This window comes from Carassius carassius, chromosome 6, assembly GCF_963082965.1.
Source record: "Carassius carassius chromosome 6, fCarCar2.1, whole genome shotgun sequence".
Classification (NCBI taxonomy): Eukaryota; Metazoa; Chordata; class Actinopteri; order Cypriniformes; family Cyprinidae; genus Carassius; species Carassius carassius.
The window spans coordinates 22141208-22162200 of record NC_081760.1 but is presented as its reverse complement, the minus strand read 5'-3'; the positions used below and the strand labels follow the sequence as shown (position 1 = coordinate 22162200).

Below are 20993 nucleotides of genomic sequence, written 5' to 3'. Positions count from 1 at the left end.
CTGTGAAGATATTTTGACATGCAGCACTTGAAATGTTTAAGCCTGCAGTGGACGTATGATTTTGAGGCAGGAGGTTTGTTGTCTCAGTTTTTGCATGAGTCACATGGACTGCAAAGCAGTAATCAATCAAATTATGCCCCTTTGCTGCTGAAAAGAGATTCTGTAGTTTTCATTATTTACTGAAGTCAAACTGGGGACAGTTTTTTAAAAAGACCAGCTACACTGTTAAACCATCTTTCCCAAATGAATGTCCGTTGGGTATGGTTTATGTGAAGGTCACTAGGGCATGTCCCATGTAACTCTTAAGTGGTTCTCATTAATAATTTGAACAACTAATGGATGGCTCAATAATGTGGCATTCATGTTTTGGACTGAATCTATTAATTTATTTGAAAATACATTAATAATGCAATTCATGCCTGCAATGCCTTTAATATACCTCTTCTATGATACGCATGTTTTTGAAGTCTTTACATTTTTAAGGGGCATAATGTCTAAAATGTTAGGATGATACAATACTGTCCTGAAATAATAATAAGGATGTTGTAATTGCTTCACTGCTTATTGTTATTTGAAAAACTTAGCTATTAGCTAAAACTAAGCTATTTTGACCTTTTCGCAAAAAAGGCAAGGTTAGTTTAGGTTGTGAAATGTCAACTTTTAAGACTCTCCAAAAATCTAATATTTATGATTTTGTAATTCATTATGTTTGTTGAAATTGTCTATTTTCAGTAATGTAGATGTGTAAAGCACAACTCGCACAGAAATCACTTTCTGTTGGTCAACTCGACGAATTGACTAACTTGAACACAAACAAATTGTGCAAGGCGAGATTTTTTGGACTACTAATGGCATGGATTTCCTTTTAAAAAGACTGGATTTTGTAAATGTGACCGCCTCTGAAAGTCACAATGAAATGGAAATAGTGACAGATCTTCCATCCTTTGATGTACAGGTGCATCTAAAAAAATTGAATATCATGGAAAGGTTTTTTGTAATTTAATTAAAAAAAAGCTAACTTTATTATATTCTAGATTCATTGCACACAAACTGAAATATTTCAAGAGTTTTTTTGTTTTAATTCTGATGGTTATGACTTACAGTTTAGGGTAAAAAAAATTAGAATTAGAATATTTTCTTAAAGGTAAAAAAAAAAAGATTAACAAAACAGAAATGTTAAAGACCTCCAAAGTAGGTTTAATTATGCACTCAGTACTTGCTTGGGGCTCCTTTTGCACAAAATACTGCTTCAGCGCGGTGTGGCATGGAGGCGATCAGCCTGTGGCACTGCTGAGTCATTATTAAAGCCCAGGTTGCTTTGATAGCGGCCTCCAGCTCTTCTGTATTGTTTGTCAGATGTTACTTATCTTCCTCTTCACAAAACCCATTCTCTGTGAGGTTCAGGTCAGGTGAGTTGGCTGGCCAATCAAGCACAGTAATATCATGGTCATCAAACCACTTGGTTTTGGCACTGTGGGCAGATGCTAAAGTCCTGCTGCAAAATGAAATCAGCATCTCCATTAAGCTTGTCAGCAGATGGAAGCATAAAGTCCTCCAAAATCTCCTGGTAGATGGCTGCATTGACTTTGGACTTGATAAAACATAACGAACCAACACCAGCAGACGTCACGGCACCCTAAATCACCACTGACTTCAGAACCTTCACACTGGACTTTGGATTCTGTGCCTCTCCAGTCCTCCAGACCTTGATTTCCAAAAGAAATGTTAAATTTACTTTCATCTGAAAAGAGGACCATGGACCACTGAGCAACAGTCCAGTTCTTTTTCTCCTTACTCAAGGTGAAATGCTTCTGACATTTTTTTCTGGTTCAGGAGTGGCTTGGTTTATTCTTTTATTTACCTTTATTTTACCAGGAAATAATCCCATTGAGATTCAGAATCTCTTTTTCAAGGGAATCCTGGCCAAGACGGCAGAATAATAGTTCCATTTTAAAAATACATATACAAACATTTAACAGAAAAAGACATTTTGGCAATTTAAACATCATCTCAACATATTCACCAGCAGCACTCAGTAACAGCACATGTGCATTTAGTACTCAAATAGTTCTTTATCCTCATTTTAAATTGTGTCATTGTCGGTAAATAGTCAAATTTTAGCTTATTCTGCAATTTATACCAGGAAAAAGGTGCAAAAACTTTAAAAGCACTTTCACCTAAGACAGTTCGAGTTCGTGGGATATCATACATGATTTGGCCATATGATCTAAGATTACACTTCCTGGTAGTGACTTTTGGAGTCAGAAGAGAACATAAGTAAGAAGGCAGTTTACCAAGTAAGTGTCAGGACCCGGTCTCGAACTCGGGTCTCCGGTGTGAGAAACTGTCTCTTAGCAAACCGAGCCACTAATTGTTGGCAGAACCCAGAAGATGAGGCAGACACAGCAGTACTTGAGCTGGTGTTTTAATAACAATAAAAAGTAAAGTCCTTCAGGCAAAAATATAAATCCACAATGGTCAAAAGTAATTCCAAAAAAAGGTAATCCACTCAGAAAAAAGGTACATTCACAAAGTAGTAGGTACAGCAAAAAGTCTCAAAAGATAATCCAAAAAACAAGTACAAAAAATAGCGTACCAAAACAGAGAATCCAACTGGAGCATCGAAGGTTCACAGCTTCGCTTAGGCTGGGTGTTAACATTCAAACACAGAGCAAAGAACTAAGGCAAACTAAGGGTTTATATATATGCAAAGGAAACAAGGCACAGGTGCAAATGATAACAAGAAACAGAAAAAAACAAAAGGGTCTGACAAAAAAAAACACAATGGGGGCCTCTAGTGGCAAAAAACTGGAATATCCGGACCAAATGCTGACAGCATCCCCCCTCTAGGAAAGGCTCCTGACGTTCCTAACAGCTTTCTCTGGGTGGAGGGCCCTGAACTGTCGAATGAGCTCAGGGTCCAGTATGTCTTTGGCAGGAACCCAGGAGCGCTCCTCAGGACAGTAGCCTTCCCAGTCCACCAGATACTGCCAGGACCGCTGCACCCGGCGGGAGTCCAGTATCCGGTGGACGGTATAAGCCGGCTGGCCTCCGATGACACAGGGCGGAGGGGGAGGTCTGCCTGCCGGGACAAGGGGAGAAAAAACAACAGGTTTCAATAAGGAGATGTGAAACGTGGGATTAATCTTAAGGGATCTAGGTAAGTGCAGACGATATGTAACTGGGTTTACTCTCCTGGCAACCTTAAAGGGACCGATGTATTTCTGGGACAGCTTGCATGACTCCACCCGTAGAGGTAAGTTTCTTGTGGAGAGCCAGACTCTCTGGCCGGGGCGCAAGTTGGGGCCAGGACGGCGATTTCTGTTGGCTTGTTGTTGATACCGCTTTGAGGCACGCAGCAGATTGAGACGGGTCTTCCTCCACGCAAGCCAACAGCGTCTGATGAACTTCCGGGCTGAAGGCACTCCGATCTCCGTTTCTTGGTCAGGAAACAATGCAGGGGCATAGCCAAACTGACTCTCGTGCGGAGACATACCCGTGGAGGAGGAGCGCAAGGTGTTGTGCGCATACTCAGCCTAAACAATGAAGGACGACCATGTGGATGGATTGTTGGAAGCCATACACCTGAGGGCAGTTTCAAGCTCTTGATTCATCCTCTCGGTTTGGCCGTTGGACTCCGGGTGGTACCCTGAAGATAGACTGGCAGTGGCCCCTATGAGCTGGCAGAAGGCCCTCCAAAACCTTGAAGCAAACTGAGGGCCTCTATCAGAAACCATATCTTGAGGAATGCCGAAGACTCGGAACACGTGGTTAATAACCAGCTCAGCTGTTTCCTTAGCAGAAGGCAGCTTGGTCAAGGGGACAAACCTGGCCGCCTTAGAAAACCTGTCGATGATGACTAGGATAGTAGTATTGCCATGTGATGGAGGAAGGCCTGTAATAAAGTCCAACGAGAGGTTGGACCCTAACCCTATGTGACCAGGGTCGATGAGGAATCGATAAAGGATGAAGGAGTCCCTGAGGACGGTGGTGAGAAGACTTGCTCTGACAGCACACGGGACAGGCCTTGACAAATGTGGCAACGTCTTCTTTTATGGTGGGCCACCAGAACTTTCGCTGGATAAACTCCAGGGTCCGACCTACACCCGGATGACAGGTGAGACGAGAGGAGTGTCCCCATAGAAGGACCTGGGACCTCACTGCTTTGGGGACAAACAACCGATTGGCAGGACCTCCTTTCGGATCTGGTTCAGTAGCTTGAGCTCGCCTCACGGTGTCCTCAACTTGCCATGAGATCGGAGCCACAATTTTAGAGGTAGGAAGGACAGGCATGTCAGTATCTTCTCGAACGGCAGGTGCATGGACTCGGGACAAGGCATCAGGTTTGAGATTCTTCGACCCGGGCCGATAGGTGAGGATGAACTGAAATTGATTAAAGAAAAGAGACCATCGAGCTTGTCTGGAATTCAACCGCTTAGCCTGTTGGATATACTCCAAATTTTTGTGATCTGTAAGTACTTGAAACAGTTGAGAAGCCCCTTCGAGCCAGTGCCTCCACTCCTCCAATGCCATCTTAACCGCTAGCAGTTCGCGATCCCCTACATCATAGTTTCTCTCGGCCGGGAAAAGCCGGTGTGAGAAGAAAGCGCAAGGGTGGAGCTTTTTGTCTTTTCCCCTCTGGGACAGGACAGCTCCAACACCAACCTCCGAGGCATCTACCTCTACTACAAAAGGTTCATCAGCTGTAGGTAGCGTCAGGATGGGAGCAGAGAGGATGCGCTGCTTGAGTCCTTGAAAGGCAGTCTCAGCTTCTTTACCCCACAGAAACCTTGTGTTGCCACCCTTGGTTAAAGCTGAGAGAGGAGCTGCCACTGAGCTGAAGTTCTTGATGAACTTGCGATAAAAGTTTGTGAATCCTAGGAAACGCTGAACTTCCTTAAGGGACTTAGGGGTGGGCCATTCCGCTACTGCTTCTACCTTCCTGGAGTCCATTTGGATACGACCGGGTTCCACTACAAATCCCAGGAATTGTACTCTGGAGGAATGGAATTCACATTTTTCCGGCTTTACGTACAAATGGCTGTCAAGGAGGCGTTTGAGAACTTGTCTGACATGTTTAGTGTGTTCTTGAAGGGAGCTCGAAAAGATGAGGATATCATCCAAGTAGACGAACACAAAGATGTTAAGCATATCCCTGAGTACATCATTAATGAGTGCTTGGAACACAGCCGGGGAGTTGGTCAGGCCGAAGGGCATCACCAAGTACTCATAGTGACCAGTGGGCGTGTTGAAAGCAGTCTTCCACTCATCACCGTGTCTGATCCGCACAAGATGGTATGCGTTCCGCAGATCAAGCTTAGTGAAGACGCTTGCTTCCTGGATTAGCTCAAACGCTGTGGCCATAAGGGGTAGGGGGTAGCGGTTGCGGACAGTTATGGCATTGAGCCCCCGGTAGTCAATGCATGGACGTAATCCACCATCTTTCTTGGCCACAAAGAAAAAACCTGCTCCCGCAGGCGAGGTGGATGGACGAATGAGGCCTGCTGCCAGTGCATCATTGATGTAGGTATCCATTGCCGCTCGTTTGGGAGGAAATAGGGAAAAAATCCGACCTCTGGGGGGGCAGGTGCCCGGAAGCAGGTCGATAGGGCAATCGTAAGGTCTATGGATGGTAGCATGGTGGCCTTCTGTTTGCTAAATACTGACTTGAGGTCATGGTAACACTCTGGAACTCGGGATAAGTCAATGGATTCTAGGGACTCGGGAGGGGAACTTGGGGAACTCGGGAAGATGCAAGTGGCTTGGCACGTAGGACCCCACCGGGTGACAGTGCCCACAGACCAGTCGATGTGAGGGTTATGGCTGTGCAGCCAGGGGTAGCCAAGGACAAGAGGGAACTCGGAACAGGGGATAAGATGAAAGTTTATCACTTTTGGTGTTGGGAAACTGAAAGTCTCAAGGGAGCAGTGACTCGAGTGACAATTCCAGATCCCAGAGGGCTTCCATCCAACGTAGTAACCCTCATGGGATCCATGAGAGGTTCAGAAGGAACGCCATTTTGCTTTGCCCAGATACCATCCATGAAGTTTCCTGCAGCTCCTGAGTCTACCAAGGCTTGAAGGGGTAGGTCATGGTTGTTCCAGGAAAGGGTGACTGGAATGAGCAAGCGGGAGTTGGATGGATGGGAGGAGGTTATGTTTCCCGTTACAGTCCCCCCTGGCCTGCACGGGACAGTGCGTTTCCCTGTAGCCCGGTACACGCAGAGCGGAAATGGCCCGGTTTGCCGCAATAAAGACAGCATCGCTCCTTCATCCGGCGCTCTCTTTCAGCCTGGGAGATGCGTCCGATCTGCATGGGTTCTGGAGGGGCTAGCGGGGATAAAGATAGGGACTCGGAACTGGGACTGATAGGAGCTAGGGCGAGAGGTCTACGGTTAAGTTCCCTTTCTCTCAGACGTTGATCTATACGTGAGGCCAACTTGATCAAGGACTCAAGATTGTCTGGTGGTTCCCGAGTGGCCAGTTCGTCTTGGATGGCGTCGGAGAGACCCTTCAGAAAGCACACCGTGAGGGCCTCATCGTTCCAGCCACTTGTTGCTGCCACCGTGCGGAACTGGATGGCATAGTCTCTCACGCTGCGCCGACCTTGGCGAAGAGTCAGGAGCTGTTTGGCTGAGTCAGGACCACTGGTAGGACCTTGGAACACTCGCTTGAATTCCTCAGTAAAGGCAGAGTAGCTGGTACAGCAGGGACTTTGGGCATCCCACACAGCAGTAGCCCAGGCCAGGGCCTTATCTGACAGCAGGGTGATGATGTATGCGATCTTGGACCGATCGGTGGGGAATGACGAGGGTTGCAGCTCAAAGGAGAGAGAACATTGGGTAAAGAAACCCTTACAGGCACTCGGATCACCTAAGAACCGTTGGGGAGGCGGAAGACGAGGTTCAGTCAGGGGGTTAACTGCCACGGGTACTTGAATATTAGGTACTGGAGCAGAAGCAGTTGCCGGTGGAAGTCGATCAGATATCTGCTTTATGGAAGTCAGCATCTCAGAAAGAAGTTGAGAGTGTCTTACCATCAAGGCCTCTTGCTGAACCAAAGTGGCTTCATGACGTTGAACAGTCCCCTCGTGTTGTGACAGTGTGGCCAAAAGCTCCTGGGTACTGGGCGCCTCTGGGTTCATGTTGGCTCTGTGTTTCTGTCAGGACCCGGTCTCAAACTCGGGTCTCCGGTGTGAGAAACTGTCTCTTAGCAAACTGAGCCACTAATTGTTGGCAGAACCCAGAAGATGAGGAAGACACAGCAGTACTTGAGCTGGTGTTTTAATAACAATAAAAAGTAAAGTCCTTCAGGCAAAAATATAAATCCACAATGGTCAAAAGTAATTCCAAAAAAAGGTAATCCACTCAGAAAAAAGGTACATTCACAAAGTAGTAGGTACAGCAAAAAGTCTCAAAAGATAATCCAAAAAACAAGTACAAAAAATAGCGTACCAAAACAGAGAATCCAACTGGAGCATCGAAGGTTCACAGCTTCGCTTAGGCTGGGTGTTAACATTCAAACACAGAGCAAAGAACTAAGGCAAATTAAGGGTTTATATATATGCAAAGGAAACAAGGCACAGGTGCAAATGATAACGAGAAACAGAAAAAAACAAAAGGGTCTGACAAAAAAAAACACAATGGGGGCCTCTAGTGGCAAAAAACTGGAATATCCGGACCAAATGCTGACAGTATGGCCTTAAAAAGAAAAATATACCAGTGTTCCAGCCTGCGATTGTGCAGAGATGGCCAACCAACACTCTCATACAAGTTGCAATAAATACGAAAATTGGAATTAGTCACAAATCACAAATTAGTGCTGCATGATATATTGAATCCAGCATTTTCAAAGAAGCTTTGTTTGCATGCATATATAAAATATCACCATAATCCAGCATTGACATAAATGTTGTTTGTATAAGTATTTTTCTTGTAGTAAAAGAGAAACATCCTTTGTTTCTATAATAGAAACCCAACTTTACTCTTAGTTTTTTTGTTAGACCCTCTATATGTTGTTTGAAAGAAAAATTTTCTTCTAAAAGGAAACCAAGATATTTATAGACTGATACTTGTTCAATTACTTTCTCATCTAGTGTAGCAATTTGACTAGCATCTTCTGTTTTCCTTGATTTAGAAAAGCACATAATTTTAGTTTTATCAGAGTTTACTACAAGTCTCAATTTCTGAAGATTCTTCTGAATAATTATAAAGGCAGATTGCAGATCCTCTATAGCACTTGTCAAGGCTGGAGCAGAACAATACAAAACAGTATCAGCCGCATAAAAATGACATTTAGCATTTGTTACATTTTTACACAAGTCATTTATATAAATAGTAAATAAAATGGGACCCAAAATGGACCCCTTGGGAACACCATTTTGTATAAATAATGAGTTTGAAGACACACTATCAACATGAACACTTTGTGTTCTGCCACTCAAATAGTTGCCAAACCATTTGACAGCTTTTGGAGACATTCCAATATCCACCAATCTCTGAGACAGAACATAGTGGTCAACTGTGTCAAATGCTTTTGAAAGATCTAAAAACAGTGCAGCACAATAATCTTTAGAATCAATAGCACTTATAAAATCATTTAACACTTTCATAGTGGCATTGACAGTGCTATGATTTTTACGAAAACCTGATTGCGAGTCATGTAAAATATTTTTTGTTAATAAGTAGTCTTTTAACTGATCACCTATAAGCCCTTCTAAAACCTTGGCTAAAGCAGATAGCTTAGATATAGGCCTATAATTATTTGGGTTTGATCGGTCACCACCCTTTAATAAAGGAGCAGAAGGAGGTCTATAGCATCCCGCAACTGTCAAAACATAATTCTGCGATGACTCAATTTTTAACACTAGCCATTCAAATTGTTTAGGCACAGACTTGGTTCTAGGAATGTGACGGCTGTAGCCCTTTTCCTGAAGCCGTCTGAGCGTTGTGACTGTTGATGCAATGACTCCAGCTTCAGTCCACACCTTATGATGCTCTCCCAAATTCTTGAATTAGCTTTTCATGTCAATCTTCCCAAAGCTGTGGTCATCCCTGTTGCTTGTGCACCTTTTCCTACCACACCTTTTCCTTCCAGTCAACTTTCTATGAATATATTTTGATACAGCACTCTGTGAACAGCTAGTCCTTTCAGCAATGACCTTCTGTGGCTTACCTTCCTTGTGGAGTTTGTTGATGATTGTCTTCTGGACCATTGCCAAGTCAGTAATCTTTCCCATAATTGTGGTTGTATGTTCTAAACCCAAGAGGTACCCAGTATTTATACTCAAAATGAATCAAACTAATCCAGCTCAAAATGGAATATTCTAGAGGTCTAATGGCTGTACAGTAAGTCGTAAACATAATAAAAAGAAATAAAAAAAAAAACTCTTGAAACATTTCAGTTTGTGTGCAATGAATCTAGAATATGAGAAAGTTTGCTTTATTTTATTAAATAACAAAAAATAAAGAACTTTTGCATGATATTCTAATAGAGTGTAATGGATTATTGAAAAATAAATAAATGAAGGCTGGGGACTTGGTTCTGTGCATTGGTTGTTGGTTGATTTTGAGATGAACACAAGCTTGCATGGGTGGGGTTTAAGGAAATTAAATGATTGGAGTCCTGAAAAAAAAGAAACAAACAAACATATGCACAACTGAAGATCATTAACATGCATTTAAGACTCAAAGATATGGAAAGATATTATTTAAGGATTTAAAAAAAATTAATTGCAACTTTTTATCTCAGAAATTTTCTTCTGGCAAAAAGACAAGAAGTTAAAATTGCAAAATATAAAGTCAGAATTTGTGAGAAATAAACTTGCAATTCTGAGAACAAGGGAACTGTGAAATGAAATTCACAATTCAGTTGCAATCACCTTTTTTATTTTTATTTTTTTTATGTGGCAGAAACAAGTTTTCATATTTTATGCCAGCCAGAAATTGCAATATGTAAACTCACAATTCAGAGGGCGAAAAATAAGTCAGAATTGCAAGGAATAAGCCTGAATTCTGAGTTTGTAGTCTTGAGTTTATATCTTGAAATTCTGACACAATTGTAAGAAAAAAAAAGCTCAAAATTGTGACGTTAAAACTTGCAATTACCCTTTTTTATGTTTTAATCCCATAGTGGAAACAAGCATTCATACGCACTAATTCAAAGTGTAAGGAAAATATATTGTTGCATTTTATTTTATTTATCAACAAGCCTGGTGTACATGTACAGGGGTTCCAAGATTGTTCGAAAAATCTGAAGATTAGCTACTGCTAATGTGAATATGTATTGTGTCCTGCAGGGGGAGCTGCTGAGCCCGTGTCGTTGTAGTGGTTCTGTACGCTGCACTCATGAGCCCTGTCTTATTAAGTGGATTAGTGAGAGAGGATCCTGGAGCTGTGAACTCTGCTACTACAAATACCAGGTCATCGCCATCAGCACCAAGAACCCGCTACAGGTAACTCACTGCCTGCCTGGGCTTATGTGGATTTTAGTACAAAAGTGCAAAAGTATGTTGCAAAAATATTATTTATTATTTTATTTCATATACTTCATTCTCCTACTCAAAATACGTAAAAGAGAGGGGTCTAATGCCCCTGTCACACAGATAGGAAAGAGTTTAGATAAGGTAGAGTGGGTAGAGCTTAGTCTGACATTATGCATTTTTTGAAGTCAGAACACTTGAGCTCTGAGGATCATATTACTTCTGGTTGGCTCATTTTGAGCCAGACAAGACCAATTCAGTGATTTGTTAACTTGAGACTTGATCAGCTCGGATCACTGAATAAGTGTTTTGTGAATCAATGCAATCGGATCAGTTGAATTCACAAATAAATCATGAATCAGTTCACTGAAAGTAATTCAATTAATGATTTGTTCACCAATCAGACATTGTTTATTAGGTCTCAGAGCATGTCTCAAATTCTTTACTTCAAAATAACAATACTTTTTTTTCTGAAATGTAGTTGAGGGACCCATATCCAAATGTGAAATATGTACATACAATTTTCATATGTAATATATTGTCATATGAATTAAAAACACACGAAACTACTAGAAACTGGAACAATTTAATTAATAGAAACACACACACACACGCACACACATACATATATACATATATATGTATGTACATATATATGTATGTATATACAGGGAAGTTGTGGCCTAATGGTTAGAGAGTCGGACTCCCAATCGAAAGGTTGTGAGTTCGAGTCCCGGGCCAGCAGGAATTGTGGGTGGGGGGAGTGCATGTACAGTTCTCTCTCCACCTTCAATACCACGACTTAGGTGTCCTTGAGCAAGGCATCGAACCCCCAACTGCTTCCCGGGCGTCGCAGCATAAATGGCTGCCCACCGATCTGGGTGTGTGCTCACAGTGTGTGTGTGTGTTCACTGCTCTGTGTGTGTGCGCATTTCGGATGGGTTAAATGCAGAGCACAAATTCTGAGTATGGGTCACCATACTTGGCTGAATGTCACTTCATATACATACATACATACATACATATATATATACAGGGTGTGATTTGTGAACAAACATATACAAAAAAAAATTCTCTCATTTTTTCCCCCTTGAAAATATATCAAAGATCACAGTGGAACTATAAATATGTAGATTATTTTAGGCAGCTGTTACTAAATCATTTTATAACAAAATCATTAATTAATTAGATTAAAGCATTAAAACAACAGCCCTAATACATATATATATATATATATGTTTCATTTGCGTACACCGCATGGCCAAAAGTGTGTGGACATCTGAATACGACACCCACGTGTATTCTTGAGAAATGACATGGGCAATAAATTTCAAAACTATGGGCATTAATATGACATCAGTCCTTTCTTCCACTCTTCTGGCAAGGCTAGATGGCAGAACACGGCTGCAAGGAACATTGCATTCATTCAGACAACAGAGCATCAGTGAGGTCACACACTTTGGCCATATATTGCATCTTGGGTTACCATGTATGAAATATGAATACGGTAGTCATTCAGCACCATAATATATAGCCATATGATCCCTGTGCCCTTGCACCACCACAATACTGAGAGCAGTAGCACTGTGTTTGTCTTATTCCTTTCATACTGATAACTTATATGCTTGTCTGGGTTCAAAGCTTCTGCTCTCACTGATTTTACTTTCAGTCTCTTTTGATTTTTTTTGATCTGACCATCAGATGATAAATAGGCTATTTTATTTGTTTGTTTTAGCTATTTTAAAGGTGCACTACAGAACTTTGGCCTCTCTATTGACATTTGTGGTTGAAACATAAAGTTACGAATTACCCACAGAGTTTGTTTTTTAACATAAGTTGAATTTTTCGATGGTTGATTTTAGGGGTGTGCAATATGACCAGAATCTTATTTCACGGTATGAGAAATTTTATTTCGCAGTAACAATATGTACTTTCGATATAGCTATTTTTATTTTATTTTTAAATCAAATTAGCAAATTACAAGCACAACAGAACAAATAAATATGAAATAAACTTTTTATGTATTCAGCTACTGTAGTCTAGGTTAATTTAACAGGTAGTAAGAAATATTACAGAAGCTGAAGTGTATAGTCTGCATAGTCTTCAATGTATCAATCAAACAAGGTTAACATGAATAATGACAGACATCAGCAGGTAAATAAGGCTGCTGTCCATTTAAGACCAACTGCATGGATCCAATACACTGAAAACACATCCGGTTTTCATCCAACTGTTTTACATTTATTTAACATATAACTGACTGTGTTTGCTTGAATACTTCACATGACAGGCATTATGATATAACTGTGTGCGTATTTGACCATTCAAGCACAATAAAACATGAAAGAGATCTGTCGAGAGAAGGGCTTTCAGTTTGTGTTGGCTGTGTGTCAGTCAGCATGAGCACCACATTTTTTCAACTGCATATTGCACTTAATAACTCTACCAAGTGCGTCCCACTCTTTTTTTTCATTCATGCATGTTTCCTTATCACTCAAATGGTGTATAATGTTTAAGCAGTACTGTGTTACACAGATATATCTGCATACCATGGAATACACGATGTAGCAAAATCTCTTAACGATAGACACTTTATTTCACAGTAATGATATATACCGTCATACCGCCCAGCAATAGTTGATTTGCCTATGATTAGATCTCTCATTCTGCATCAGCTAGAAGAATGACTATAGGGCATATGTGAAAGAATATGTAGTGTAAGCAAGTAGACCAATTTGTGTTTATTGATATGATATAAACCTGAAATGTAAAAACCACGCTAATTGATCAAAATATAAATCATGAAAGCAAGAACAGTGTTTTGAAAACTGATCTTTTTAAGTACTTGATCAGTAATGGAATTGTATTCATCTTTACATCAAAGATATTTCATAGTGCTAATAATAAAACAATCAATCAATCAATACTGCTCAAAAGTTTGGGGTTGGTAAGATTTTTTAAGTGCTAAATAAAACAGTCCATAATCCTGACATCACTCCCCCCACCTGGAAGGTGTGTCCCATGCTGTAACAACTCCACCAGGGAGGAGGGCGGGTGCCCTAGAGGCTGGTGAAGGACTGAGACAAGGAAGGCCTCCAAGGCGGATCAGGGAGCTTGGGAAACCATAGCGGAGCAGGGAGTTCAGGGGGCCATGGCGGAACAGGTGGAGGAAGGAGCCAGGGAAACAACATGGTGGTCCAGATGGAGGGAGGAGCCAGGGAGACAGTAGGAGGGACTTGGAGCATGTGGCGCCAGGTGGGACCCAGACCACAGCGATAATAGCGACCCACGGTGGAGCCGACAGAGAAAGGAGTCATGGAGAAGGAAGGGTTGACGACTCCAGATTGCCAACCTACTGTGGTGGAGCAGGTGGCAGAGGAACCCGAGGTGGAGACAGAGAGCAGTGTGGAGCGAGTGGACTGATGGGCCATTGCAGAGAGGAGGGAGCAGAGTCTGGGTCTCAGAGGCTGGAGGCAGAGACCAGGGATTCTGCAGCCACTGTGATGATGGAGGATAGCAGACCTGTTGAGCTGCCAGACGACAGTGGTGGAAGATGAAGGAGAGGGAGGGCGGGCATACATTAGTGAGCCTCCGGGCTTAATTTGGGACTAGGAGCCCTCTAATGGCTGGATTTGGGAACAGGAGCCTTTTCTGGGCTAGACATGGGAACAGGAATTTTCTCTGGGCTAAACTCAGGAATGTTAGGAACAGAGTTCACTGATGGAGGAGGAAGGTATGGGGGCAGATCGGTAAACAAGTCAATTAAGTTTTCCTCTGCTTTGCATTCTCCCAAATCCCTTTTCAGCTCACCCTCAGCCACTGTGCAGGGGGTGGAGCTCCTCTCTGCACTCTAAGTCTGGCCATTTTACAGATTGGGGTAGACACTCTCCAGACACCGGATGATTGTTTCCCTCCAGCTAAATTCCAGTGGTGTCTTGGAGATCGATGGGGCGATGGTAATTGGCCCCGATCCAGAACAGCGAGTTCAGCGTAGCATCGTCAAACAACCGTTAAAACGGCATGCTGGCTGAACTCAACCACATACTCCAATAGGGAAAGGTCTTATTGTTCTTTTGTCAAGGTAAACTTCCAGGCGAGGGGATCCATAGAAAACAATGGAAACAAAAAACACTGGATAAACACGTAAAACAAACAATGGGCAAAATGCAAATAAAGTAACTTTATTAGGTCGGGTCTTCTGTCATGGTACGCTGCTGGAAGGAATGAAGGAGCCATGGATAAACAAAACTGTCATTTACTAAATCCAACACACAGGGTAAATCCACAATTGGAAGGGAAAGAAGACACACGTACACATCTGGAAGACCCGACAAACACAGACTGAACAGTTTACATACACAGGATAACAAGGGAATTGGGAGGAACACAGGTGTACAGAATGACTAATGAAACAAAATGTGACCAGGAACAGGAAAACCACAAATGGGCAGGAAACACAGGAGAAACTGGTTAACGGGCATGTGGAGAGGGAAAACAACACAAAACAGTCCATAATCCTGACACATTCCTAGATTGGATTACCCCTTTTTTTGGATTTATTAGGGCCCGAGCACTGAGGTGCGAGGACCCTCTTGTATCTGCTTTGTTTATTAGGGCCCGAGCACCGATGGTGTGACTTCCAACTTCCAACAGGAAGTCGGTTATTTTTAATATTATGAGCAAATTTTGTGTAATTTTGGTCATTTCTATGTGTTGTATTTTAACTAACTCCTCCTAGAGATTTCTTCAAATCAACACCAAATTTGGTATGCCTAATCTAAAGGCCTTTGCGATGTTAAATTGCGAAGATCTTGAGTTTTCGTTGAAGGGCGTATCCGTGGCGGCCTGGCGAATTTCGATGATTCGCCATGAAAAATGAAGTTGCTATAACTCAGACATACAATGTCCAATCTACCCCAAACTTCACATGTTAGATAAGACTTCTGCCCTTAACAGATTGACATGCCCATATTCAGTTATAGTCATAGCGCCACCTGCTGGCAACAGGAAGTGACATGTTTTACGCTGCGACAAACTACTCCTAGAAATCTTTTGACAATAATGTATTTTTTGTGGTCAGTCTAATCTAAAGGCCTGTGCAATGTTAAATTGTGGAGATCTTGAGTTTTTGTTAAAGGGTGTGTCCATAACGGCATGACAAAATTTGATGTCTCGCCACAGCAAGAGAAGTTGTTGTAACTGAGCATAAAATGTTCAATCTTTCCCAAACTTCACATGTTCGATGAGAGTCCTGGCCTGAACACATCTGAAAGCCAATATTCCATTATAATGATAGCGCCACCTGCTGGCAACAGGAAGATTGGCACATATATGTAATAAACATTGACATATTCTACTTATAGTTTAAACGCATATTTCTCACCGTTCACCTATTTACTAAAGCCACTTGCTGCCGGTGAGCCCGGGTGCGAGGGCCCGTTCATCGCTGCTTGCAGCTTTATTTTAAAAACTGTTTTTCTGATCCACGTCTTCAACGTTCTTTCCAACACAGTGTGTGACATGTTGTTCATGAATGTATTATGAAATTTAATTTATTCCTGTCATGAAAAGCTGAACTTTGAAAGTTGCGTTTATTTCAGTCTTTAGTGTCATTCTAATCGTTTTAATCAGTCTAAATAATTCTAATATGCTGATTGTTTGCTCAAGACACATTTCTTATTTGTGTCAGTGTTGAAACAGTTGTGCTGCTTCATATTTTTGTGTAAACAAAGATACATTGTTTTTCCATAATTCTTTGATGAATATAAAGTTTAAAAATAGCATTTATGTGAAATAGAAATATTTTGTAGCTTTGCCTTTACTGTCAGTATTAATAAAACATTTCTTTTTAAATCTTGCTGAGCCCAAATCTCTGAACAGTACTGTATCTTTTATATTTTATCGTTCTATATTATTATGATTGATAAGTCACTTATATTATCTTTTGCCTGTATTTTGCAGTGACTTGTGTTTTTTTCATGTGTGCTAAAATGTGATACTGGTACTGTTCTATCTATTAGTTCATATTTTTGTTTGTCTCCAGTGGCAGGCCATCTCGTTGACAGTGATAGAGAAAGTACAGATAGCTGCAGCTGTTCTGGGTTCACTGTTCCTGATAGCCAGTATCTCCTGGCTGGTCTGGTCCTCCCTCAGCCCCTCGGCCAAGTGGCAACGCCAGGACCTGCTCTTCCAGATCTGTTACGCCATGTATGGCTTCATGGACCTGGTGTGCATCGGTAGGTCATTGGATGCTCAATAACTGCAGCCACCTGGTCATCAAAACCAACACTTGTGTTTTTTTCTTGTTTGTTTGTTTACCAGCCTGAGGAGTGTCAGACAATGTCTGTGGGGATTTATTATTATTATTATTTTTTTTAAATAATAGTACATCGTGGGGTCCCTGGCAACTGACATATGTTGGAACCAGCTGAGAGTGAATAAAATATATTGAATTAAAAGCCCACTTTCCTCTTAAAACACAAATGTACAAGCAGAACTGAGAGGAATGTATTTTTCAGGCAGCCATGAGTAATTACTGCATTTCATTTAATATCAAGCATTTTCTGTGTATCTACTGAATAAAATGCCTAGAATTGGAAATACTGAAAGACTGAGAAATTGAAACTGATTCCTACATAGGTGCGATTTAAAGCCACTTCCAATTCAAATTGGCCAATATACACTGGCTGGCAAAATACGAATATGTACACAAATCCATTAAAAATATATACAATTTTACAACCCTCCAATATTTCATGACAGAATATAAAGCCTAGAAATAACACAAGCAATGCTAACTTGAAACGTAATGAATACCACACCGTGTTTACTAGGCCTACTACTATTTATGTATCTATATGAAGGTATTTATTTTAATTAAACATAACTAGTATATAGTTATGTTAAATAACACATTAACTAACATTACTAATGGAAACGTATAAAGTGTTACCAAAATGTTTATACATATATATATATATATAGTTGGAGAAGTTGGAGGTTTTTTTGTCATGTTTGACATGGGCAGTGTAGTGCTTTACCTGGAATTAGTTTTGTCTTTTTTATCAAACTAAAATAAAACAAAACTTAGGAGTTAGGGCTTAACAGAAGCATATTTCATATTAGCCTGTCTTGAAAGCTTTATGTCGAAAAATCTATTTCTCTATTGAGAAAATTGATTTTTTAACTTCCAGTACCCCACTGTTGCTCTCATATGGTACGTTCATTACTTGCTCACTCTCGTTTGGAATGAACCTTCAAGTGAATTACTTCACAAAGGGCTCTATCATAAGGCTATTGCACTTTACAACCAATTATCCCTTTAAGGAAATATTTAGTTTGTTTGCCATTTACATGATTTTAATATGGATTTTAAGATTCTCAGTTGATCTCATGTGCCCAAAGACTATCAGCAGAGTAAGAGTTGCAAAGAGCCCATATTTGAAGCAAAAATGTTTTCCACAACAATCTTAATTTTGCTGCTACATTAACATTTCCATTTAAAATGAAGGTTCAGCAATATGTACAGATTTGTGTAGGGTGTTCTAATTTCTGAGAAAGATATTACGATTGGGATATGTAATGACTCTATGAAAAGTGAACAGGCCAAATATTCAGGACTTTCTGTGGTATGTAATACATTGTCACACTGGTCCAAAGTATTAAAGGGAAGGATATGTTGAGTTTGATCTCTAGAGGAAAGGCGAGACAACGAGAGAGAGTCTAATCAGGCCAGCTTAAGGAGTGATCTTTTTAATGCATCACTATGAGATGCTTCCTCGCTGCTCCTCGCGATCTGGATACAATTGAGGCAGTAAATAACTCACACACACACACACATTTTGTGTCCTTTTTTTGTCTCTCAGAGGAAATATGCTACTAATTAAATTATAAAATTGTGTTTCAATTAAGCAACAGCTGAACTGTTTAGATTTAGATTGCTGTAACAAAACCTCTTTCAGGGAAGATGGGGGGTTTTGAATGCCGCAGCAAAAACTAGAGCAGCACTTACAAAAAAAAAAAAAAAAAAAAAAAAAAAAATAAACAGTTCACTGACGCTTTTCCTGAAATATTAAAGAACAACAAAGATAAAAACAGTGTGGGAGGAAAAACAGAAATGTGAGGTTAACTGTGGGTTAGATCACTCAGAAATAAAAATTACTCACCCTCATGTCATTCCAAACCCATTAGACTTTTTACTCTTTGGAACACAAATGAAGATCGTTTTAATATGCTATATTTTAATATATTTTCACATTTTTTGTCCATGCATTGAAAGTCTACATATTCAACATTTTCAAAAAGCAAATAAAGATATTGTAAATGTAATCCATAAGAATCAAGCAGTTTAATTCGTGTCTTCTGAATAGACATGATCACTTTATGATGAACAGATTTCATTTAAGCTTTTATTCACATACAAACATTGTCAATGTGGAAAATTTAAGTGATTCTAGTGCAGAAATGTTTCGATGTGACTAACAATTTCATTTTTATTTTGGATATGCATCCAAAAACTCTCCAGTTACATCCACATTGTTCTTTTTCCATTCTCTTTTGTCCAAACATTTAGCTCTGTCTCTCAAAATCCTTATTTTCTGCAATTTTCAGGTTTTTGTATTTGACAGTGACATGAAAGATACCAGTAACTAGGAAACTATTCACACAGCAGCAGAATACAGCAGACAGTCACATTTACAGTGCTATGGATGTTTCCTTTTACATTTATGCATTTAGTAGACACTTTTATCCAAAGCGACTTACAGTGCATTCAACCTATACATGTTTTTATTTTTAACAGTATGTGTGTTCCTTGGGAATTGAACCTACAACTTTGTGCGCTGCTAATGCGATGCTCTACCACTGAACCACAGGAACTTTTACACAGTTGAGTTATGAACTGACTTTAAATTTTCTTTACTCACACCCGAATTTAATATTTTGGTTAAGCTGCACTGGGTTAATGGAGTCACACTTAAAAACAAATTTTCACAACATACAGTGCTACTGTACAGCCAGTCTACAATGCGCACACACACACACTTGATGTGTATATTTCACATATTCCTGTGGGGTACTGGTAACTTATGAGCCATTCCTGTAGTGGTCTTCCACCCGAGACGCTATTCCGTTTTGTGTCTATGTCACTCCTGAATGCTTCACTCTACACTCAAGTATTCGAAGCTACTGTCGGATAATGGATGAATTTATGTCTCTGTTGAACTTGTGTATCAAATAATGTCATGTTAACTGTAATGAGGATTCCCAGTGTTATGGAAGTCACTATTTTTAATATCTATTTCAGAGGCATTACAGCTATTGCAAGAACCGAAAAGGGCCTCAAATTTAGCTGTTCATTGATATACATTCAGGACATTCACACATTTACCTTCACACTTGGGTCGAATGTGTGGTCCAAACAAGAGACTGGGCAAAATGGATTCTGTTCATTCTGTATTTTTGGGTCAGAACTGCGGTATGTTTGCATGGAAAAATTTAATTTCCAAAGTGTCAATACTAAATGGCAATTGAGTCTATCTGGTGTGAATGTTAATGCAAAAGTTCCAAACAAAAATTAGGAAATTAGGAAATGTCAGGAAATGGAGTGAGCGATTTGACCAAATTATATGTCATTCGGCGATTCACTTTCAGGATTTAAAATGATTACATTCATATCAGCATTTCATACTTCAATGAGACAAGCCCTCAGAACAGACCTCAGTGACTAGACAATGCCCCCAGTGCAGATCCCTATGGCAAGCTATGATTGTGTCATTCCAGGACCAACTGGGGCCACTGCATTGCTTTATCAAGAAGGACGTTCTTTGTCCTTGAGCCCACTTATAAGACAGCTGTTTTCTACTGGCTAAACGACAGCTCTACCTTCATGCTTTTCTACTTTCTGATGAGGATAAAACTTGAACTGAATTAAGCTAGATGATGGCAATATTGTCTTCTGTATAACTGCTTCGCAGCTAAAGCACATACAGTATTGCAACATTGACACTGGTATTCAGCTGACCTGAATCAACACTAAACTGAACTGAATAAAGAAAGCTGCCTGGTTCAAAAATCTATAGACGATAGAAAATGCGGCCTTTTTTGCTTACAAATGTGACTGCATCTTAAGTTTGTCTCAAAACAAAATCGGGTAACACTTTACAACAAGGTTCATTAGTTAACTACGTTAACATGAACTAACAATGAACAATACTTCTACAGCATTTATTAATCTTAGTTATGTTAATGTCAGCACTTACTAATGCATTATTGTGTTTGTTGACATTAGTTAATGAACTGTGAACTAACATTAACTAACAATGAACAACTGTATTTTCATTAAATAACATTAACAAAGATGAATAAAAACTGTAATAAATGTATTGTTCATTGGCTGTTCATGTTAGTTAATAAATTTACAGATCCTTATTGTAAAGGGATACCAAAAATTTTGTATGCACACCTACTGTATACTCACAACAACTGTATTCTGCTGCTGTATGCATGTATCCATC

At 40.3% G+C, this 20993-nt stretch overlaps 1 protein-coding gene across 1 annotated transcript in view; it reads left to right on the top strand.

The window, feature by feature from the left end:
- The window catches only part of LOC132142496 (E3 ubiquitin-protein ligase MARCHF4), a 46880-nt gene that overhangs the window by 21268 nt on the left and 4619 nt on the right, over window positions 1–20993 (top strand). Inside the window, exons 2-3 of the mRNA XM_059552408.1 lie at window positions 10297–10452; window positions 16523–16715. Of these exons, the coding sequence (XP_059408391.1) occupies window positions 10297–10452; window positions 16523–16715 (349 nt within the window). The remainder of the gene's footprint in view (window positions 1–10296; window positions 10453–16522; window positions 16716–20993) is intronic.